General features: G+C 36.6%; 1 protein-coding gene across 2 annotated transcripts in view; it reads right to left on the minus strand.

Annotated features, from left to right (window-relative positions):
* GLIPR1 (GLI pathogenesis related 1) overlaps positions 1-25,385 on the minus strand; it is a 51,289-nt gene that overhangs the window by 5,851 nt on the left and 20,053 nt on the right. For both annotated transcript variants that reach the window (XM_012751014.3, XM_012751012.3), the window contains exons 2-5: positions 21,073-21,372; positions 20,048-20,293; positions 11,540-11,649; positions 1,887-1,972 (exon numbers count right to left, since the gene is read on the minus strand). In XM_012751014.3, the coding sequence (XP_012606468.1) occupies positions 1,887-1,972; positions 11,540-11,649; positions 20,048-20,293; positions 21,073-21,246 (616 nt within the window). In that variant the 5' untranslated portion in view covers positions 21,247-21,372. The remainder of the gene's footprint in view (positions 1-1,886; positions 1,973-11,539; positions 11,650-20,047; positions 20,294-21,072; positions 21,373-25,385) is intronic.

Raw genomic sequence — 25,385 nt, forward strand, 5'->3', positions numbered from 1 at the left:
ATGTAAATCAATAAATGTGATCCACCACATAAACTAAAGCAAAAAGAAAGACCATATGATCATCTCAATAGATGCAGAAAAAACATTCAACACAATCCAGCACCCTTTCATGACAAAAACCCTCAACAAACTTGTCATAGAAGGAATGTATCTCAAAATCATAAAGGCCATGTATGACAAACCCATAGGCAACTTCATTTTGAATGGGGAAAAATTGAAAGCATTTTTCCTCAGAATTGAAACAAGACAAGGGTACCCAAGTCAGCACTTCTATTCAACATAGTACTTGAAGTCCTAGGCAAAGCAATCAGACAAAAGAAAGGAAGGGCCGGGCGTGGTGGCTCACGCCTGTAATCCTAGCACTTTGGGAGGCCGAGGCGGGCTGATTGCTCAAGGTCAGGAGTTCGAAACCAGCCTGAGCGAGACCCCGTCTCTACCAAAAATAGAAATAAATTAATTGACCAACTAAAAATATATATACAAAAACTTAGCCGGGCATGGTGGCGCATGCCTGTAGTCCCAGCTACTCAGGAGGCTGAGGCAGTAGGATCGCTGAGCCCCGGAGATTGAGGTTGCTGTGAGCCAGGCTAATGCCACGGCACTCACTCTAGCCTGGGCAACAAAGTGAGACTCTGTCTCAAAAAAAAAAAAAAAAAAAAAAAGAAAGGAAGGGTGTTCAAATGGGGAAAGAGATGGTCAAATTACAGCTTTTCACTGATGATGTGATCTTGTATCTAGATAATCCCAAAGATTCCACCAAGAGACTGGTGGAATTGATAAATAAATTCAGCAAAGTGTCATGTTACATAAACAGTATATGCAATTCAGTAGCATTTCTACATACCAGTAACAGTCAAACTTTTGAGAGTCAAATAAAAAACTCCATATGATTTGCAATTGCTCCAAAGGAAATAAAATACTTAGGAATATACTTAAGAAAGTGAAAGATCTCTACAAGGAAAACTATGAAACACTGAGGAAAGAAATTGTAGATGACACAAATGGAAAATCATATCATGCATATGGATTGATAGAATCAACATTAAAATGCACCTAACGTGATATACAGATTCAACTCAATCCCAATCAAAATACCAACATATTTTATAGATCTAGAGAAAATAATTCTATGCTTCATTTGAAAATAAAATGAGCCTGAATAGCCAAAACAACCTTAAGTGAAAAGAACAAATCTGGAGGCATCACATTACCAGACTTCAAATTATACCACAAGGCAATAGTAACCAAAATAGCATAGTAGTAGTACAAAAATAGAAACATAAACCAATGGAACAGAGAACCAGGTATAAATAGAAATGACAGCGAGCTAGCACCACTTATACATCCTGGATTAAGCTTAAGTCCGTTATCCAAAGTGAGGCGACACAAGATCAGGAAAATGGGCTCCACATGTACTCGCCTTCAAATTGGTACTGACTGATTAAAATTATGGTGCTCAAATGGTGGTAGTGTTCACCAGGGATTTGGTGGTAAGGGGTCGTAGACCCACATTTTAGGGATGTGGTGAGCATTGTGGAGGGGAAGGGCATACCTCTAACCCTTCCTAGGGAGAGGCAAAGATAAAATAGGGGTTAAATTATTCAAGATAGAGAATTATTTTCTCTATCTTTACATGTATTTTAAAAAATTTATAATAAAAGTAAAAATAAAATAAAAAAACAAAAAGATGTGATTTGCTTTCTTGAATTTATATTAACCATATATTCATTCCTAGAACACTAAGCTATTGGTTTGATTGCTATTTGATGACAGTTTCCTTGAAAATAGCTATTAGGATAAAACAAACATTTGCATTCTTAATTCTGTAGAAAGTTACAGTAGTTCCTATTACATTGTCCTATTGTTAGATTGTTTCTTTTACTCACCACAGAGATTGTCCAAACATTTGTCATTATCGGGGCAAGCACTACAAGTAGCTCCTTTCTTATATGGCCATGTTGGATAATTCCCTCTGTAAAGTAGAAGATTGTCCATTAGAATTTTTTTTAATTGCAATATACTACTATATCCTTAACTATATCCAACAGAAATTGGAAGTCCAAAGATTTGGAGGGTTGGAATAGAAGTGAACAAAGGAAAACAGAAATGAAAGGATGCTAGTATTTGCAGAGTTCATTCTATATATCTATGTCTATGAACCCATGTTTTAATCTACATCATGTAATTATAATAGCTCTGGGAGGAATTTTTTACTTCTGTTTTACAGATAAGGAAGCTAAGGATGTAAGATGTTAGTAACATTCCCAAAATCACAATTTATACATGTCAGAGTCAGGAGGAAACCTAGATTCGTCCAAATCCAGGACAATGCTCCCTCCATTTACCCTCTGACCTATATGATTACTGCCATCCAAAAAACTGTCCATCTTAGAAAAGCTGTGATGACTCACATTTACTTTCCTCAGTCTGCCAAGCCTCCTTAGTTTTTACTGGATAGAAGCCATTTGGCTAGGGGGTAATTACCTTTCCAAAAATAAATAAGAGACTTGGGGAAATTTTTAAGTATAATTTGTTTTTACATAAAATATGTAATATGATCAATAGCTAATAATTACTGAGCACTTAATGCACCCTTGAATGGAACAATTTTAACAACCCTATGAAGATGGTACTATTGTTTATTTATCCCCATTATATAGCTAGATGTTGAAGCACAGAGTACAAGTAATTGACCAAAATCACAGACTGGAAAGTGAAATACTACTTTATTTCACATAACACGTATATCCATTTTATATTCCCATAAATACCTCAGAGCAGTAATGGTGAGAGGGTGTACATTTTATCTCAATGAAACTGACATTGCACTAGTCTTTTTGCACTAATTTATTTGAACTCTACTTTTGGAAGTTCTTTTTTGTATCATGGTAACTTTTGGCAGTCTGGTTAAGCTGATGAACTAATTCTTTCTGGATGTAGTTCATTTTTAAATGCATAGTATAAAATACATAGGATTATAAAGGAAACCAGAAAGTTATCAAAATGTTTTTAAAAAGATTTGTAATATAGTAATAGGTGTTTCTCTATTAAATATTAGATAAGATCTAGCCAGGGACTATTAATTTCAAAGTAGTAATTCAGAATAACAGTTATTGCTATTAATAATATGGCCATGGAGTATTGTCTTCACAATGAAAGGAAATGTTATTTTTAGTAGAGGTTAGTGAAAATAAAGGTAGAACTTTTTTTCTAATCCCAGTTCATGGCTCCCTCTTCCCAATACTATACAATTACCTCCAAAGTTAAGAACTCTCCTAATAGAGGCACAATTTTATAATAAAACCTCATTTTCAACCCAAAATATATGTTCTAATCTCATTTAGTTCCAAGTTAATTTAAGTTTCTTCAGAAAATTAAATTATCCTACGCTTACAAAAATAAATAAATAAGAGACATGAGGAAATTTTTAAAGTACAATTTATTTTCACATAAAGGATTTGAGATGACTGATACCTAATAATTACTGAGCATTTGGAAAAAGTCAATGGTAATATGGTAGAATTTTTTTTAGCAATTATAAAAGATGTTCAAAATAGGCATTAATCATTGGAATATCTTTCATTGTTAAAAAGCACAATACTCATTAAGTTGTTGAAGTTCTAGAATAGTTTTAACAAAATCATTTGTGATACCTTCATTCTTTAATTGTGCATTTCAAACTGTAAAGGGGGAGGGGAATTCCCTCTTAAAATAAAGCTAAGACCAGGTGTGGTGGCTCATGCCTATAATTCTAGCACTCTGGGAGGCCAAGGCAGTAGGATCACTTGAGCTCCAGAGTTCAAGACCAGCCTGAGCAAGAGTGAGACCTGGTGTCTACTAAAAATAGAAAAAAATTAGCTAGGCATGGTGACATGCCTGTAGACTTGGCAGGCTGAGGCACGAGGATCACTTGAGCTGAGGAGTTTGAGATTATGATGAGCTATGATGATGCCACTGCACTCAAGCCAAGGCAACAGAGCAAGACTCAGTCTCAAAAAAACAAACCAAACCAAACAAAAACTAAAAAAAAAAGCAATTGTCAGTTCTAAGGAAATGGTAAAATTTCATCTTGGGAAAAACATGCTACTGGGAAAGCCTGGATTTGTCTAGATGGGAGTAATTAACATAAAGTGACTTAAAGTATTCTGCCCAATAAAGCAGAAGGAAGTTTTAGAATTTCTCTTTGTAGAAATAAGAAGGTTGGGACCGTGGGACCCAGGTGAAGAGAGAAGACAGATTTTTAAAGAAAAAGATAAATATAGAATAAGGCTCCCAGGGCAGTGGTAGCCAAAGCACACCAGGTATTGTTCTTATTATCTTGTAGTCAATGTTATTTCTTCTTCCATGATATAATCCTCTCCTCCACCAATCCAGCCTGAGTAAAGATCTGTTACCATAGCCTTGCTTAGTGATGCACAGGGAAATGACAGAGAGTTATAAGCATCTGGAGAATTAAGCATCCCAGATCCCATTTCGGAGGTATTTGTGAAATATTGGGAAGGATACTAGACTTGTTATAATTATGTGAAATGGGGACCTGTGACTTTTTCTTTGTATTTAGAAGGAAAAAAAACACTTCAGAAGGCAGAAGAAGTGAGGACATTCCTAACTGGTCTCTGTGCTTTCCCTCTTATGCCCTGCCAATCCATTCTCCATACAAACTGATCTCCACATGTAAAGCAGTCTGATCGCTCTCCTGCTTAAAATAGTTGGATGGCTTCTTGTGATTTGAATAAAGTTAAACTTTGCCACGATCTAAAAGTTCCTCTGCATCTGTACTGCTGCCTCTCTTCCCCTCGTCCTTTTCATGCCATTCAATGGTCCAAATACTCTGGGTCCTCTCCATTCTTTAAATTTGCCAAACTTCTCTCCACCATACTTTTGCAGTTGTTTTCTCCACAGACAGCTGTTCTGGAAGTTCTTCTCATGTCTGGTTTATTCTTATTCTTCATACCTAAACTTAAATATATCACAGAAAGCCCTTCCCTGATCATTTTATTTTAACTAGGGGTCTTGCCTATTGATAGTTTCTATTACAATGTTATTTATATTTTTTTCATTGCCCATATCATAATGCAGTCATTTTATTTGTATTTTTATTATCTGTCTGCCCCATAAGTATACTTTCATAAGGGGAGAGACTATGTGTGGCTTGCTCTCCTTTGAAACTCAGTAAACAAATATTTGTTGAATAAATGAATGTATGAAGTTAATCTTATAGAAGCATTATAACTTTGTTTCTAAGTTTTACAATCTAATATTGTTATAGCTCTGAAAGTAAGTAAAGTGAGTCTGAACCAGGAAAACTCACATTTGTACTTTATTAATATACATATTAATATAATGAATACTTATAAAACAATCACCATTGCCAGGTATTATATGTATTCAGTGTTTTACATAGCCTTCTCATGTCATTTTTATAGCTAGTCTAAGTGGTAGGTATCATTATTATCTTGATCTTTTGGAGATGAAACTGAGATTCATAGAGTTAACTAACTTGTCCAAAGCCACACAGTAAGTTAACTATTAAAAATGTTACATGAAAAGTTAGCACTGATTGAATTATGGTTTTGTCTAGTTTCCCTGGGTTTGCTTTACTTTCTGACTTTGGGATTTAAGTCAAAGCTGTCACCTTCTGAATGACATTGTCTTTAGTCCTCCCTCTCCTACCTATACTCAATCAGAATATCAAACATCTCTTCTGAAGAAATACTTCAGGGAAAGAGAGATGGGTTTCTTCCAACCAATCTTCAGGAATTGAAACAAAATTCAAAGGCAATAAATTAAAGAAAAAATTAGTTTTTTTAACACACACACACACACACACAAATATAATATAAAACCAGCCATAGAAGGAAGCTGGCTTCAGTCCCTTCCACAGGAAACAAAAACCAAATATACAGTGCTGATATTATCATGAAAGATATCCAGAATTCAAATAGGAAGATGAGACAGTTCTCAAGGCCACAGAGATGAAAATGTTCTGAGTAGATAGTACATGAATCAGACTTCCACATCCATGATGCCCCCCCTACACACACACATTCTGCCCAACATAAAGCACATAGAAAAATTTCCCCCAACTCACTGTTTCTACTCTGAGAAAGGTTAAATCAAGGGGACAACAAGCTTCCCCACCATTTTGGGTTCCCTGGCAGACGATCTCTCCCACCTTAACTCATGGGAATCATCGCAAGTACCTAAGGGAGAAGTATCCCTGAGGACAGGCAGAGACAAAGTGGGGAGGGATCAACAACCCCAGTCCTGGAAACTCTGCTTTGTAACCCAGCCAAAGGAGATGCTTAATCAGAGTGGCTGTTCAGTAGCACCATGCTGTAGGAGATTTGTCTCACAGGTCCCCAGGGAAAAAACCCCTAGCTAGCCTTCTCACACTGCCAGGAAATCCCGTTTGGGACCTCTATCCTTTGAGAAGGGCATTGCTCTGACAATGAACCTGAGCTTAAGGTGTCAACTGGAGCCAAAAAGGAGGCAACGACCTAGCAGTAAAGAACCTCTGGGCAAATATAATCAGCAAAACCCCTAACAAGCTAGCTGTGCATGGTTTTTCATGTCCATAATCCCAGCATTTGGGGAAGCTGATGCAGAAGGATTACTTGGGACCAGGAGTTTGAAACCAGCCTGGTCAATATAGGGAGACCCCGTCTCAAAAAACTGAAACCAAAAACAAGCCAGACAGAGAAGACTGGGATAAATAATCCTTCAATGCAAATATGTAGATGTATATTTATAAGAAAAAATTGCAAACAGGGAGTCATGACCTCCACAAACAAAGCAAGGAATCAGTAAGTGAGCCTAAGGAAACGGTGATAAGTGAGTTCTCTGACCAAGAATTCAAAACACTAGTTTTAAGAAAACTCAGTGACCTCCAAGCTAAGAGAAAAGCAATTCAAAAATCCATCAGAGAAATTTAACAAAGAGATTGAAATAATAATTAAAAGCAACAGAAATATTAAAACTAATAAATATGTTTGCTCAACTGAAAAATTCATTAGAGGCTCTCAAACAGCAGAATGGATCAAGTAGAGGAAAGGAGGAGTGAACCTGAAGACAGACTATTTGAAAATACACAGAGGGAGAAAAGAAAAGATTGAAAAGCAATGAAGATTGCACACAAGATATAGAAAATTACCTCAAAAGACCAAATCTACGAAAGAGGGAGTTGAGCAAGAGTAGGGGGTAGAAATCTTCTTCAAAGAAATAATAGAAAACTTCCCAAAACTTGAGAAATATCTAAATATTCAGGTATAGGAAGAACAGAGAACACCAAACAGATTTGACCCAAATAAGACTATTCCAAGGCATATAATAATCAAAAACAAAGATTAAGGACAAAGGGAATCCTGAAAACAGCAAGAGAAAAGAAGCAAACAACATATAAAGAAGCTCCAATTCATCTGGCAACACACTTTTCAACTATATAAACCAGGAGGGAATGGAACGACATTTTCAAGTATTGCAAGAAAAAACTGTCATCCAAGAAAACTGAATCCTCCAAAATGATTCTTCAGATATGAAGAAGAGATAAAGTCTTTTCCAGACAAACAAAAGTTGAGAGAATTCACCACCACGCTACCAGACTTGTCTTAAAAAATACTAAAGTGAGTTCTTCAATCTGAAAGAGAAAAAAACACTAACATGCAAAACAAAATAAAACCAAACCCCAAACATTTAAAGGTATAAAATTCGCTGGTAAAATGAAGTACATAGACAAACCAAGAATACTTTAATTCTGTAATTGTGATATTTATGGTATAAAGTACACTCATAACTCTAGTATGAAACCCAAAGGACAAATCTAATAGAAACAATAAGCTATAGCAATCTGTTAATAGGTAGATAATATAAAAATATGTAAATTGAGACAACTAAAAAATGTTGAGAGATGCAGTTAAAGTGTTGAAGATTTTTTCCCATTTTTTCTTTGTTTTTATTCTTTGTAATCATCTCTTTAAACTTAGATATAACTTAGATTAGTTTTTATATCTATAAGATGATTTTTATAAGCATGTTACTAACCACAATGCAAAAACCTGTAATAGGTTCGTTCATGATAGATAAAGCAATAGGTTAAAACATACTACCAGAGAAAATCACTTGACCACAAAGGCAGATAGTAAGAAACAAATGAAGGAAGAAATGAGTTATGAAATAGCAAGCAAACAAAATGGCAGTAAGTCCTTACTTATCAAAAATAACATTGAATAGAAATGGACTCAATTCTCCAATTAAATGTCACAGAGTGGCTGAAGGGGTAAAGAAACAAGGTCCAGCAATATACCAAATATGAGAAATATGCTTTACCCATAAAGGTACACATTGACTGAAAGTAAAGGGGTGGAAAAACATATGCCATGCAACTGGAAATGAAAAAAGAGCAGGAGTAGTTATACTTCGATAAAATAGACTACAAATCGAAGACTTTTGGGTCAATTCAGAAGAAGATACAATGGTTTTATGCACCCCTCACTGGAGATATAAAACAAGCATTAGTAGATCTAAAGGGAGAGATAGACTATAATACAATAATGAAGGGGAATTTAACACCCTTCTCAGTAATGGACAGAAGGTATGGACAGGAAATCAACAAAGAAATATCAATATTAAATTGCACACTAGACATAATAGGCCTAACTGACATTTACAGAATATTTCACCCAAATGTTACAGAATACACATTCATTTAATCAGTATATAAAATATTCTTCAGAATAGACCATATGTTAGGTCACAAAGCAAGTCTGAACAAGTTTTTAAAAAGTAGAAATCATATCAACTATCTTTTCTGACCACAATGGAATAAAACTAGAAATCATTAACAAGAGGAATCTCAGAAAGCTTTTGCACAGCAAAGAAAATCATAAAATGCAGAGACAATCCATAGAATGGGAAAAAATATTTGTAAACTAACCATTTGACAAGTGATTAATAACCAGAATATATAAGGAGTTCAAACAATTTAATAACAGAAAACCAGATAATCCAATTAAAAGTGGGCAAAAGATCTGAACAAACATTTCTCCAAAGAATACATACAAATGGCCAACAGGTATATGAAAAAATGTTCAACATCACTAATTATCAGAGAAGTGCAAATCAAAACTACAATGAGATATCATCTTACTCCAGTTAAAATAGCTTTTATCAAAAAGAGAATTATGCATGCTGGTAAGAATGTGGAGAAAGGGAGAATTCTTATACATTGCTGGTAGGAATTTAAATTACTACAGCCACTATGGAGAACATTATGGAGTTTCCTCAAAAAACTAAAAATAGAACTACCATGTGATCCAACAATTACTACGTATATATACAAAAGAAAGGAAATCCATATATTAAAAAGACATCTGCACTCCCATGTTTATTGCAGCACTATCCACAATAGCTAAAATGTGGAATCAACCTAAGTGCCCATCAATAGATGAATGGATAAAGAAAATGTGGTACATATACACAATTTCCATTATTATTCATCCATAAAAATGAATAAAATCCTGTCATCAGCACAACATGAATGGAACTGGAGGCCATTATATTAAGTGAAATAAGCCTCACACAGAAAGACAAATATCATATGTTTTCATTTATATATGGGAGCTAAAACAGTGGATCTAAGAAAAACAGAGTAGATTGGTGGTTACCAGAGGCCGAGAAGGGAAAATGAAGAGAGATATAAAGAGCAGTTGATTAATGGGTACAAATGGACAGTTTGATAAAAGAAACAAGACGCACCATTAAATAGATCAGTAGGGTAACTATAGTTTACAATAATCTATCATACATTTCAAAATAGAAGAGAATTTCAATGATTTTAGCATAAAGACAAATATTTAAGGTGATGAATATTCCAAGTACACTAATTTGACCTTTACAAATTTTATGAATGTGTTAAATTATCACATGTATCTTGAAACTGTATACATCAATTATGCATCAATTAAAAAATAAAAAAATTTAAAAAATAAAAATGGGCAGAACACATTTACCAAAGGAATGTGAACAGCCAGATATATGAAGAAATTTATAACCACTAGTAATTGAAGAGATACAAAAGAAAATAAATGAATTACCACTTTCTATTAAATTAAAAAATACTAAGAATTTATAATACCCTGTACTGATGAAGAAGTATAAATAGTGGAGTATAATTTAACAACATGTATTTTTTTAAAAAATACAAAAATGATCACACTCTTTATGTACTAGTATCATTTCTAGGAATTATAGGAAAATAGAAGTCACTCAAGATTTATATACAAGGTTGTTCATTACATATTAAAAGAAAATAACATGGAATGATCTAAATTATTAGGATGAATTTAGGATCAACTGTTTGTTACTATTAGAGTACAGACTCTGAAGTGAGATTGCCAAATCAAAGTGCAGCTATGACACTCCCTGCTACGGGAACTTGGGCAGGTTACTCACTCCAAAAGTGTGCCTCACTTTTCTCATTTGCAAAACAAGGATAATAATAGGAATTGTAAACTTTTTTATGGAGATTAAATAAATTAATATAACTGAAGCACTTAAACAGTGCTTGGCACATTGTAAGTATTATACAATAATTATCTGTCATTGTTTTTATAATTATTAAAATCATGTTTAAAATTTTAATAAAGTAAAAAATGTTCATGGTATAATTTTAGTCAAAAAATAGAAAATGTGTATTTCCAGAATGTGTATTTCCAGAATGATTGCAGTTGTCTAAGTATGTGCATGACACACAGCACATATATACAAGTTGAAAGAAAGTGGGAGGGGGGATCATGTATCTTCCCTATTTCCCAAAGGCAGAAAGCTGTATGCATTTTAACAACAGAACTGTCAAAAGTAAATAAGTTACATAAAGTGATAAATGCAATTTGTAGATCTTTTTGTTTTGAAAGTTGTGCAAACATTGCCAAGTTTTTAATAAACCAGTCAATATAAGGTAACATCAGTTCTCTCATTTTGTGCTGTTACTCCCCAATCAAATTAATTTAAATTCCTAACAAACATTTAAGTCTTGCTATTTTTTTTTCCCACACAGGGTCTCACTCTGTCACCCAGGCTAGAGTGCAATGGCATCATCATAGCTCACCACAACCTCAAACTCAAACTCCTGGGCTCAAGTGATCCTCCTGAGTATCCAGGACTATAGGTATGTGCCACCATGCCCAGCTTTCTATTTTTTGTAGAGATGGGGTCTTGCTCTTCCTCAGGCTGGTCTTGAGTTTCTGGCCTTAAGCAATCCTCTCACCTTGGCCTCCCAAAGTGCTAGGATCACAGGCAGGAGCCACCTTGCCCGGCCAATCTTGCTAGTCTTAAAATGTGTATTTATGTAGTATATATAAAGAGTATATACACACATACACACAGAAAAATGTACCAGAATGTTAATAAAGTAGATCTCTGGACAGAGGAATTAAGGGTTATATTAATTTTCTTTATATTTTATTATCCATATTTTCTATAATGAAGATAAATGCTTTTAAAATATAATTATTTTAAGAAAGAGATTGATTCAGGCACTTACGCTGGTCCATAGTTGCATATAAAATGTGCTGCATTGGAAAGACTTATGCCAGACACCCCAGGGCAAAATTGTACTGCACAGCCAACTTTGTAACTATTTGCCCAAACAATCTGAAAGGAAATAAAGATTTTTAACAGAAAGAAAAACAATAAAATGAACATTTGGATATGATTAGCTTTCATAAACATGGTGAGGTATATTCACTCCAGCTAGAACACTTATAACCAGGAAAGTTTTAGGTGCTCAGAAGTTAGGTGGAAACAAGACTTGCTATTACAATTATTGGGGTGTGTATATCTGTGTGTGTGGTATGTGTGAAATAAACATATAAATAGTAACTAAGCTAATTTTTGAAAGCACAATGAAGAAATTGAGTACTGCAATAGAGAGTGACCAGTAGGGGTGCTGATTTAACTGGATGTTTAGTGAAGACATCTCTGAAGAGGAAGCATTTAAACTGAGACTTGAACAATGAGGATGTAGCACTTAGGATAAACATTCAGGAGACTTAATGATAGAGGAAGAGCCTTCCATGCAGAGGTAACACCATGGGAAGGCCTTGTCTTAGTCCATTTTTGTATTGCTATAAAGGAATACCTGAGGCTAATTTATAAAGAAACTAGGTTTATTTGGCTCACAGTTCTGCTGGTTGCACAGCAGCTTGGAAACAGCATCTGCTTCTGGTGGGCACCTCAGACTGCTTCCACTCATGGCAGTAAGTATGCAGAGATCACATGGCAAGAGAAAGGAGGCCACAGTGAGTCAAGGGAGGTGCCAGACTTTTTAACAATCAGCATTAACAGGAACTAATAGAGTGAGAACTCGCTGGTTACTGTGAGGACTGCACCAAGCCTTTAATGAAGGATCTGCCCCCATGACCCAAACACCTCTCATTAGTCCCTACTTCCAACACTGGGGTTGAAGGAGCTCAGGAAATTTCACCTTAAAATATAACTCTTTGGTATAAAGAATATTTTTTTTTTATATTTCTTCAGACAGAGTCTTGCTCTGTCACCCAGTCTAGAGTGCTGTGGCATCAGCCCAGCTCACAGCAACTTCAAACTCCTGGGCTCAAGTCATCCTCTTGCCTCAGCTTCTCAAGTAGTTGGGACTACAGGTATATACCATCACAATCAGCTATTTTATTTTCTATTTTTAGTGCAGATGGGGGTCACTCTCTTTCTCAGACTGGTCTTAAATCCCTGACTCAAGTGATCCTCCCACCTTTGCCTCCCAGAGTGCTAGGACTACAGGCATGAGCCCCCTGGCCCAGCACACAGCATATGTTTAATCAAAGGCCATTCAAGATCACAAAGCATTGGAAGAGGCTTTTCCTGTATCTGCATAAACTGGACTGACCTGATCAAAAGAGCAAAGTGGGCAACTGACTTCCTTTCCTCCTCCCTGTTATCTCAATATGTTGCAGGAAGGAGGATCAAGAATGCAACCAGATCTGGCCCAAATCATTGACTATCATACCTCCCAGGTTAATTTGCTCAGGTTAATGTAATTTGCAAAGAGACTCATTTATAAGTCAATCCGTTTCCCTCATTCATTTATCCTCCCTAGCACCATTTGTTGCCCCTAAATAGAATTATCTGTGCTCCTCATCTCCACCCCTCCCCTCTAATAGGACAGATATAAAAATATCTGAACTTTATTGGGATATTGAGTAATCACTCTGATTCTCCCCATGAGTGTGGTAAATAAACCTTTCTCTTATTAATCTACCTTAATTATGAGTTGATCCTTCATGGGAAAGGGCAAGTTTCCCCTCACCCCTAACAGGGATCAGATTTCAACATGAGATTTGGAGAGGTCAAACAAACCTAACTATGGCAGGCTCATTTGCTTGTCAGGAAGAAGGCAAGTAGAGCCAGGGTCTGATGGGGAGGGGACAGTCATAGACAATGCAGTCAGAGGCAGAGGAACAGATTATGAGATTCCTGAAGGTGAATGATATGCTTTTTCATGTCTTAGAGCACTTCAGTGGTTATGAAGTAAACAGACTGAGAAGAGTAAGGGAAAAAAGAGGCTGTTTTGGAGGCTATTTCAGCGGGGCAAGAATGAGAAGATGATGACTCATACTTGGATGAAGTCAGTGAAATTCCTGAGAATTGATTAGGTTTGTGGCTCAGCTTAGAGATAAAGCTAAAAGGATGTTGTTTTGGGTGTGGCGTAAGAGGGAAAGAGAAAAATAAAGTTTCTGTTTGGGGTCTGAGCAACATTTCCTAAGATGGAGAAAACTAGGGAAGAAGGAGGGTGCATGGGAGCATGGGCAAGGGGTTCTGCTCAGAACATGTGGATTTTGAGATGCCAGTTAGACTTGGCTGCTGCAGTTCAGAGGACAAGGTAAGGCTAGAGATGCAAATCTGGAAGACGTGGGACTAGATGAGATCGCACATGCCAAGACACTAGATAGAAAAGTAAATGAGAACCTGGGATAAAGAAAACAAACACGAGGCCCAGCGCGGTGGCTCACACCTGTAATCCTAGCACTCTGGGAGGCCAAGGTAGGCGGACTGCTCGAGGTAAGGAGTTCGAAACCAGCCTGAGCAAGAGCGAGACCCCATCTATACTATAAATGGAAAGAAATTCATTGGCCAACTAATATATATAGTAAAAATTAGAAAGGCATGGTGGTACATGCCTGTGGTCCCAGCTACTCAAGAGGCTGAGGCAGCAGGATTGCTTGAGCCCAGGCGTTTGAGGTTGCTGTGAGCTAGGCTGACATCACGGCACTCACTGTAGCCTAGGCAACAAAGCAAGATTCTGTCTAAAACAACAACAACAACAACAACAACAAAAAACCCCAAGAAAACAGCCAGCAAAGCAGACTGAGAAAGAGCGGTCAGTGGCACAGGAGGGAAACGAAGAACAGAGCTGGCTTCGTGGGAGTGGCCTGTGCTGTCACACTGGATCTGTTGCCCAAAAGAGCTCCATTCTTGGTTTAAATTAATGCTGTTGTATATTTTAGTACTGTTAGTGATACTTTTTCCCTTGCTTTTTGAACAACAGATCCTACATTTTTCACTGGGCTCCACAAATTGTATAGCCCCATCTTGACAAGAATGTGTGGTGTCATAAAAGCCTAAAGAAAGTATTTAAAGCTGAACACAAGTCAGCAATCAGAAGCACTCCTTTTTTACAGCAATAACAAATTACATTTTAAATTAGTTTTACTCATAAGTTTTTGAGCAACTTTGTGAAAGAATTGTGCCAAATATGGGGATCACAAAAGGTGAATGAACTGCGAACAGTGGACGCCTTCACAAAAATGTAGAGAAAAGCAGTCGCAAAACCATTAGGCAAGGGTTTTGACCATTGTGAAGGGGAAGTGGGGGGTGCTAAGGGTGTGTATAGCATAGGGCCCTTCTGTGGGAAAGTGACATGAGGTAGAGCTGGGATGAACTACTCAGAGCCATGAGAAGTCTTCCAACAGTTTTCCACCTAACGTGGGAAAGATTTATTTGTAGGACAGAAACAAAACCAGTGTGGCTGCAGAAAAAGAGCAAATTTACTTAAACAACTCCCTGCTGAGAGAGTATAGAGTGAGGGGAGAAGGGAGATGAGAAGGAAGTCTTAACTTCTCCAAGGTTTAAAGCTGGGGCAGGAGGTGGGGGAATAGCTAGGGAGGTGTTAAGGTAGAGCATGTCAGGTGGGGGTGCTGCTGCTCTTTGCAGGCTGCCTCATCCTTGGTTTGGCAACTGGGGAGGGTGCCCTTCTTTGGCAAAAGACAGCCCACCTTCCTATACTCTGTGATCTAAATGGGGTGTTCCCCAGAAACCTTTCTTTATACCCAGGAATACCTGCAGGGGACTCCAGCCTAGACAAATAATGAAGTGGCAGAGGCCTCTATCTCTAGAGAGCCTGGCTTTATGGGGGCTGTTGATCCTCAGGTTTGATCCTTGTATGTGAATATTTACTTTCCAGTTGTTTTTGTTTTATTTTAAAAATGTCTTAATTTTTGTTCACAGATCTCAAAGTGCTTTTACTCAGGTGCTTTGTTTAAAATGCAGATTTCTGGGCCCATCTCAGACCTACTGAATGAGAGTCACTGGAATTGTCTCTGGAATCTGTATTTTAACAACTTTCTCAGGTGATTCTTATACAAGCCAACTGCATTCAGTGTTGTCTCTATTCCGTTTACTATTGGCTTAAGCTCATTTTATATTTTTATCCTTTGTGAATACTTTCTTCTATAGTATTGTATCTTCAGTATTCTTAATCCTTGGGTCCTTCTTCCACTTTAATGTTTTCCAAAAGTTTGCAAATATTAGTTATCATTCATTCTGTGTTTTAATTAGTCTAATTTTTAAAAAGTTAGGTTTATTAGGGTACAATTAACATACAGTAAAATTCATTCTTTTAGGTGTATGTCTATGAATTTTGACAAAAGCATACAAATGTGTAGCCACTACCATATTCAAGATATAGAACATTTCTATCACCCCTGAAAATTCCCTTGTGGCCATCTTTGTGGTTAACCTCCAACCCCAGACCCATCCCTAGCAATCACTAATCTGTTTTCAGTTCGTATAGTTTTGCCTTTTCCAGAATATTATACAAATGGAATCAGTTTACATATAGCTTTTTGAATCTAGCTTCTTTCACTTAGCATAAGCTTTTGATATCATTTCATATTATAGTATACATTAGTAATTACTATAGTGTAGTAATATTTATCATGTGGATGTACTACATGCACATGTACTCAATATCTAGCCAAGTGGTCTCTTTTTAAAAGCTTTATGGACATTTTGGCTCTTGGTTAAACATGTGGGTTCTGGAGCTACAAAGCCTGAGTTCATATTCAGCTTTCCCACTTACTGTGTGACCTTGGCCTAATCTATTAATTGAGGATAACAACAATACCAACTCCATAGGCTTATTTCATAGTTTTAAATGAGCTTCTAGAACACACCAAGCACTATGCAGTGCAGGTGTAGTGTTAAGCACTTCACATGCAATATCATGTTTAATCCTCATAACAACTCAATAAATAGGTGCTCTTGCTCCTATTTTTATAGATGAGAGATTGGGAATTGGCCAATTCTGTCTGGCCACAAAGTACTGTGAGGACAGTCTATGCCATTAGCAAGAGGCTTTCAAATAATTTTCTCTTTTAGCAAGTCCTCCAGAATGAGAAACCACTCTCTATACCTTTCTAACAAAAGCACTGCATCTGGGAAACCCAGAGCGGAGGGACATGGCTCCCGCTGTTAACCTCTAGGCTAACAGCTCCTTCCCACCATCTTCTTTCAATTCTCATTATGAATCCATTTGGTTCATTATTAGGAGTATGGTAACATTGTCACATATATGCAACTTGCTAGAGAAACTGGGAAACACATCACATTTCCATTGGCTGTATGAGAATGTAAAAATAAAAATTTCAAGAGGGTAGAGTTGGAGAGAGGAGATAAAAACTAAAATAAGATCAATAATGCCATCTAGTGGGAAGCTCTAGCACTATCAAACCCAAGTAATCTGTTACCTCAACCAGATACTTTAATCAAGCTATTCCCAAACTTTACAAAGCTGAATTCTCATCAACAGAATATCTAATTAGATTAATCTTCCGTATTAATATACCAGAATTCTTCCTAAATGCCTGTCTGTCTCCAGTGAAGACAAAGCTAAAGTATTGAATTAACACATCAAGAAATATCATACCTGCTAGGAGATAATGGATCTGAATGTTTTCTTTATTCTGTACAATTGCCCATCATCAGCCAAAATCTGAAAATAGCTTGATTTTTCAATAAAAAATAAGGATAAGTAGAAGGTTATAATATCCACATAGGATCCACATATCCAGCATGAATTTAAAACTTACTAGCAACTGAGTATTCTTGAATCCCCTAGCAAGATTTCTTTGTAAGAATGAAAACAGAGAGTCTTTAACCTACCTATCAGATCTTTCTTCCATTATGGTTGCTAGAAAACTAGCTCATCAAAGGAATCTAACCTTTGTTCAATGCCTACTGAATACTAGTACTTTATTAGATAATTTACATGCATTTTATTATCTAAGCCTTACAACATATTTGGTATCTGAACTCTTTCTTTCTCTTACTAGCTAAATAACATTGGGGAAACAACTTCCTAACCTCTCTGAGCCTGTTTATTCATCTGTGGTTGTTAGCACCTCCCTTATAGATTTGTGGTGAGAACTGAGTGAAGTCTTCAACATAGAGAGCTAAATGCCATGTTCATTTAAAAGGTGGATGCTGCTGCTGTTTCCAGACTCGGGGAGTTTCTGGACATTTTCTCCATGATGAAAGATCCTCTCTTGAAGTGGGAGTAGAACCTAGTGGTTTCTTACAGAGAACAAGTTAGGATCACTCAAGTTGAGTTTTGATACCTGTATGCATGGAGCTGGATTTTAGAAAGTGAGTTTTCTCATGTTCAACATATTAGACCTCCTTTTTTCCCCTGGATATAAGGGATTTTCCAAGTAAGCTCAGTTAATTTAGGGAGGGCTATCTGTGAAATCTTGGGCACATATAATATAAACTCTAGTTTTCTCCTTTTGTTTTAACTCCCCGGAATCATGAACATGGAGAGTCTTAACCTGTATATATGAGCATGGTTTAGGAGTCTGTTGTCAATTTAACAGTCTTCTGACCTCTATATATTTGGCATGCTGAGCTATTTGCTATTCATCTGAGGTACCAGGCTCATTCATACATATTGTATACTTTCTACATCTTGCTAGTTTTACTTGGAAATATCTTCCCTTTCTTTTTCATTTGACAAACTCTCACCTTTCTCAAACAAACTCTCAACTTTCAAGCACAAATTCAGCTGTCTTCTGCTGTGTGAACCCTTTTAACTTCCCTTTAACTAGATAAATTGCTCTGTCCTCTTTGCTCACATGGCACTTTTTCAGCATCTCTAAATTGTACCAACCATGCACTGTAATACATCCATATACACATATGTCTCTCTTAAAAGGTCAATTCCAGAAGGCCAGGAACCATTCCTAGCTGAATCCCTTCTTCCCTGTCTCATCCTCTATTTCTCCTCACTCTCACTTCTCTGAGATTATACCCTAATAAAGTGGCAGTTCATAAACTATCATCTCAGGGTCTGTTTTCCAAGGAATCTGGACTAAGATATTATTAGTATCTGGCACAGGATAGAAGCTTAAACACTAAATAAATGGAAAGTAGGCACCTTCAAACTGATAATTATTTCTGGATATTTAAACACCACTGTGCAAAATGGTACAAAGTTCCCCTTGTAGGCAATCTAGATTTAGCTTTCTTACTCCCTAGGTCCTGTTGGAAATTAAGGGACTTTACTTTCCAGTCAAATTTATTTGCAGATATAAACCAAAATTGTTGGTTTATGTAATAAATTCAGGAGAAACTATTTCTATAATATTTCCAAGAAAGAGACCAATGCTACAGATGATTTGATAGTCCCTCTTGCTTACAATAATTTTGAGGTGAAAATTTTTTACTAAAATCAATCCTTCCTCTCTGTTCATAATAATCCCTATAACTCTGCAAAACTTAAAACACCACCAATGAGATCAGAGGCTTTAGAAGGCTGAGCAGAAGTTTTTCTAACAACATGTTGCTCTTTAAGACCACCTAATATTTCAACCTTGTTAGAAATGGTTTTCTAACCTCAACCTTCGTATCTCATTTCAGCAGACTTTTGTGCAGAAAACCAGTCGAATACAGGCCAAATACCTTTAGTTCTTGGTTTGATAAGGACTGGCAGGAAATAAAAGTAAATAAACAAAATGTGGACAAGATAGGAAGTCAGCATCTGAAGACCTGAAGACGACTACAGAAGCTGCTACTCAGGATTTGCTTATATCATGTCATAAACCTGAGCTAGAATTGGGGAGCCAAAATGAACTTCAGTAAAAACATCTCAATGGGAGGCTCTGAATGTGGCCATGGGGACTAATAATGTGGATTTTGGGGACAGGACAGTTTATATAACTTTACATTTCAGCTTCTCCATTGGGCCTAGAACTGAAGTTTTTTTCCCTTCTTGTGTGGCACCAGTGCCTGGCACACAGATTTTCAGTTGATGTTTAAAAGAATCAGAATAAGAATTGATGCCTCTCAAAGACTTATTTTCCCCAATTTTATAGTTCCAAGATGACAGCCTCAAATTTAATTTGGAGCTTATGCCAGCTGGAATCTAAAAATCTATTCATTTATAAAGTTCTGTGATTACTCATAAATGGAATAAAGCCCCACAAGAGAATAGGTGTTATCAAAGTTATTCAAAGCTTGTTCATACTGGTAGGCCTCACATATTTCCTCTTATGTGTTTAGTTCCCATAACTAAACTCTTCAAGCACTATTTTCTCACTCATTGGAAACTGTTCCATATATTATTTTTAAAGTAAGCCCATAATCCCTACTCCCTTATATTTACAGGTACACTAGCTTACTATATATTTTCTTAACCCCAGATTCCAATTTTCTCCTCACCCTTGAAAAGATAGTTTCAAGAAAATACAGGGCAGATATGTACCTGAGTGTAATGGCCACAGACGTTATTGCATTTCCGAGTCTTGAAGTCATAGTTCCGGACTTCATCAAACCAGTTTTTGATGGCTGAAGACACAGAAAAGATGGATAGAGAGCCAGTCCAGAGGTTTTCTCCCAGTGAAGTAAATTTTGGGTGCAGCTTGTAGGGTGGCTTCAGCTGTCCATTATGTGCAAACTGACAATGTTTTGCCCATGCTTTTGCAATCTGTGCTAGTGCTGGGTCCCAAGTCTGCAAAAATAAATACTAAATGATGAGGGAGGAGCTCAAGAATGAAACCTATTACTCAAAATGTAACTAGGGTGAGCAGAGTATGAATTTGAATGGGAAATGAGGTGTGATGACAAGTATACGGGTCCTCTATAAATATGGTCTTCAAGCATTGACTAGGGCCAGAAAAAAACATGATAATTTAGTTTCCTGGAATTTAGAATCTAGGTGAGAGAAATAGATCAACAGTTCACTGAAGGACAATTATAGTGTGTGCAAAGTAGTATGTGCTATGTTTCACATCTCATATAATAATCATAAAAGCCTACATTCTAAAAAGTTCAGTTTAAAAATCAACTCAAAGCCACAGATCTGGGATTCGAACCAAAGCCTCACTGAATCGAAATCCCATCCTTTCCCCAGATGCCATCCTGCCTTCCTGAGAAAGACAGCACTGTGCTGGCAACAACAAAAAAATAAGCTTAGAGACAAGAAAAACAAAAATAAACCACAAAAATTTACAGGGAAGAGAATGACAAGAAAAAAATAAAATCTACTTAAGATCAGAGAAAAGGAAGTGTCCAAAAAGAGAAGTGAAATGTATCATGAAGCTTGCTTCTAACAACAGTTGAATAGACATAACTAAACTGGTTGTGTTTTGATCAAAGACTGTGAGTATTTTGCACACATTAATCCCAGTGAAAAAAATAATTCCAGATTAACAAGGATTTAACCCCAGAGTCAATACATATTAGCTATTTTTGACTGATTCATGCCCCAAATATTGATATTTTCCTTACCATGTACAGCATATCACTGGCTGTTGGATTCACCTCTGATCGGAATTTATTGTGAATTCGAACACAGTCTTTGATGAAATCTTTGTTTTCAATATCTGGCAAAGTATTTTTTGTATATGCATAACTAGAGACGAAAGAAAGCATCCAGGCTGCTGTGGCCAGTGCGACTCGCATGCTCAGTCTGTCTGGCACGGAGCCTCGGGAGGCTGCGACGAGAGCGGCTGCAGTTTGTGAGAAGGAGTGTGCTTGCCTCTGTCAGAGTTCTCAGCTCGCAGCTTTACACAGCATAGCCAACTTCAGCTTTGAAAAAATGGAAAGCAGAACTGAGTTCATCACAAGTTTTAAGAAATGGGTTTCTCCATATATGGTTTGCAGCTCATTTTGTGTTCTTAACCCTGTCTTTTCAGTGGTTTTTAGTGACACAGCACCTAGTACAACAGATTCTTATGAGGCTGAGTCAGACTTTCTTTTGAGTTGGGGGATATTTCCAAAGAAAATTCTGGAGTTTCCAGAAATAACAGTCTCCAATCTTTAACAGAGGTTGTGGTGATTAAATAAAAACACATCTCTTACTTTTATAAATGCCTTGCAAAATGCTTTTCAGAATCTTTTTTTCTTTTTTTTTATAAGAGTCATATCAACACACAGTGGTTGGAACATCTAGTTAACATCATCATCTTGACCTAGAATTCATTCATGTAGGCACACGCAGGGTGGGGCAGGGCGGGGTGGGGTGGCAGGAAGAGAATAACTGAATAGTAGAAAGAGCACTGGCTTCAGATTCAGATTTTAGTTTAAGTTCTGTTCCTAACTAGCTGTAAGACCTTGGACAAGTTACCAAACTCTCTAAGGCTTAGCCATCTACTGAGTGTGGCTAATGGGATCTTTTCTACCTTCTTTATCACAGAGATTTGGGAAGACCAAATGAGCTAGTTACAGTGCTAATTCAACACATATTAAATTCCTGCTCTATGTATTCCGCTTAGTAATACAGAGATAAAAACACAGAAACTGCTCCCAAGGAACACACAGTGGTAAGAGCTGTGAGATGGTGGTTATAACAGGTGCTGTTGCAGATCTGGAGATAACAAAGCACAGGGAGGTAAGAACTCAGGAGAGCATGCTTAACCCATTCTGGAAAGGACAGAGTTGGCCTCCTACATACAGCTGGTGAGGGCTTTGCTGAGGCTAGTGTCGGCTAGGTGTTCATAAAGTGAAAAAGGGCTGGAGAGATGAAAGGAATTGGGCAGATAGGAACTACATATCTAGCTGTGAAGTTGGAAACATGGTGTCGTGGCAAGAACCACTGCATATTGTCTCCCTCTATTGAAAAGTTCTTCAAGTACTGATTCTGGCTGGTAGGAAATATGATGCCTGGTCTCATGGATTTCAGCATCCAAATGATGCCTTTGTGCCAACTGAGGAGAGAGGTAAGAGATCAGGGAGGATTTCTGAGTTCTGACAATGATTTGGATTTTATCACCAAGATGATGGGAAGTTATTGGAGGATTTTAGCTGTAGGTGGGGTGTGATCTGGTTCTAGAAAAACCTGTATTTTATAAAATTAAGAGAGAGAAAATGGAATAGGGTGGGGGGGAAATATTTCTAATGGAAGCTCTTAAAAAGTTAAATATTACAGAACTATAAGGCAGAATCCTATTGCCACATACACAAATAACCGTACAAAATACTCATGTATAATTTTAAATTTTGTCCAGGCTGCCTAATTTCAACATTATATTGATCTAAAATAAGGATCTTCTTGTTTGGAGCTCAGAAGCAACTTTTTGATCAATGTAGTGACAATCAACAGTAAGACCTTCCTCCAGTATGAAGTGGTAACCAGCTCAGGGCCTGCTTTCATCTTCTTCCTGTTCTTTGTGGGCTAGATTGGGTGTTGAACACAGTAGCAGGATAAATGAGATCTCACAAGCAAGCACATTCAGTGATGTTTTCTGGTTCCTTGAGCAATCCCTGTTGTATACATATAACTTTCAGGAATAAGCAATATTATCTTGGTATTGAGATGAATTAGTCAATTTTACTCTAATTTCCTGAAACTAATCAGCAAAAGGGAAAGTCTATCATCACAGAGATGATTTTTGCATTATTACGCAGAGCAATGTAGTTCCTTAAGAGACACAGCTCTCAAATTTCTCACTCCACACTATATTTCTACAACAATAGGAACTTTTACCTGGAAAAAAATGCAAGCCTCCACTTATTAGAAGGATTATAACCTCGATATAACTTTTTCCACTCCTTACTGTGAGTCTTTGCCATGATCTCCTTGATAAGTATACATGTGTGCTAAGAAAGAGATTTGTTTTCAGTGGTTATTGCTTAATGATAGCATTATATGAGAGTTTTTAAACATTTTCTTATTCTTTTCTATATTAATTTTTTTATAGTGACCATATGTTGTCTTTTATAATCAGAAAATAAACCCAAACTATTTTTATTTTGGAAAGCCATGGGATCTTTAAAATAATGCACAAATTCACACACACATACACAGCCTGATAAACCTATGTATAGATAAAAGACTAAAGGAATACTGGCAATTCAAGTATTAATTGTGGCTATTGTTACATGATAGGATATATTTCTCTATCTCAGAATGTTTTAACTAAAATGCTTTATAAAAAAGTTTGCGTATCTAGAAGAAATCATATATATATCATATAGAAACATCTCACCCTTGTTATACTGTTCTAAATACATCCATTTAGATACATGATGAGCTTTTATTTCTGGGGGAGAAATGATGTAGAATTCCCTATAACCCCATCCTTTCTGATTAGATTCTGTAAACATTTAGACTACAAAGACCTCTAGTCACCTATTCTATTGGGTCTTTGGGTGGGAGGTAAGGGATGGGGATGGACAAAGGTAAAGGATCTAGAAAGGGAGAATAATCATAATATTTATCAACCAAACATATCACTGTTATATTATCTGTGGGATAATACTTTAACTTGGTATAAACCAGTTTTATGCATGTGTGTACAAGTTAACTCTAATCTGTGTCCTAAGAGCAGTTAGTGCTAGAGTACTCTAATCAGAAATCCACACCCCGAAGGCAGTCTTGGTACTTGAGAGATGATTATGGAAATTGACACCAGAGAGTCTGTTAATTAGAATAGGGCATGTTGGAGAATAATTTTCACTGCCAAAATGAGAAATGTTCAAGCTGGATGGCTTGTAAAAGACTGAACACACCCTCTGCCATTGCATGAATGAAGCATATGTGTAGCTCTCTAATACTAATGATGAAGTGTTCAAGGGAATTGCTACAAGAGGCCCCTGTCACCTGCCCTGAGTGCAAGGCTGCTGGTCTTAAGTTTAGAATGTCTGTTGAATGAGTGTCTCATACAGCTTATGGTTGGAGGAAATATCTAAGGGCAGAGAGCACTGTTTTTGTAACTGTTTACTAATGAATATTACGACATTTAGTAGAATTTGTCCAAGGCTTGCTTTCACAGCAGCATACTATCAGGTATTGCAGTTGTCAGGGAGGGGAACATAGCTTTTGCATAACCTAGCTCTAGCTGCATGAGGCTCCCCTTCTATTTACTGAAAGAACCTGACATTTGAGGATATGCTAGCTTAGGTTAGTTGACAGCAGTGACAATCACCAAAGTAGGCTTTTTCATATTATTTCACTATGCTCTCACGATAATCTTGTAAGTAATATATACATGTATCTTGTAATATACTACCATATATTCCTATGTATAGATGAAAATATTGAGGAAAAAAAGTTAAATAACTGGACCAAGGGCATGACACTAGTAAGATATTAACATAGGGTCCAATTGCAAATCCTGTCTGTAGATAAAAGCACAAGTTCTTTAGACTACCTGTGTTCAAATCAAATTCTTTGTACTGGATATATGACTGGGCATTTTGCCTCTCTGTGCTTCGGCTTCCTTATCTGTAAAATGGCGATAGCAACAATACTACTTCATTAGATTTATAAGAGAATTTAAATATGAAATTGTTTGTAAAAAGATTAGAGAATGCCCGACATACAGTAAATACTATATATATTAGCTATTATTACTTTTCTCTTATTATGCTTATTGTGCATGGGTATATTCCATAGATTCAATTGAGGCTATGTTTAATCTAGAAAATTTTCCTATTTATAGCATTACATTTAGATAGGACAATAAAGTTAGTTGTTAGAAAAAATATGTTGACACTATAAATATTATTGCTATAGATTCACAGTGAATTTTGATGCAAATTATTGAGAATGGTGTTAGTTTATTGATGGATTCCTTATCTTGTGGCTTCTCATGCACTGT

This window comes from Microcebus murinus, chromosome 10 (assembly GCF_040939455.1).
Source record: "Microcebus murinus isolate Inina chromosome 10, M.murinus_Inina_mat1.0, whole genome shotgun sequence".
Classification (NCBI taxonomy): Eukaryota; Metazoa; Chordata; class Mammalia; order Primates; family Cheirogaleidae; genus Microcebus; species Microcebus murinus.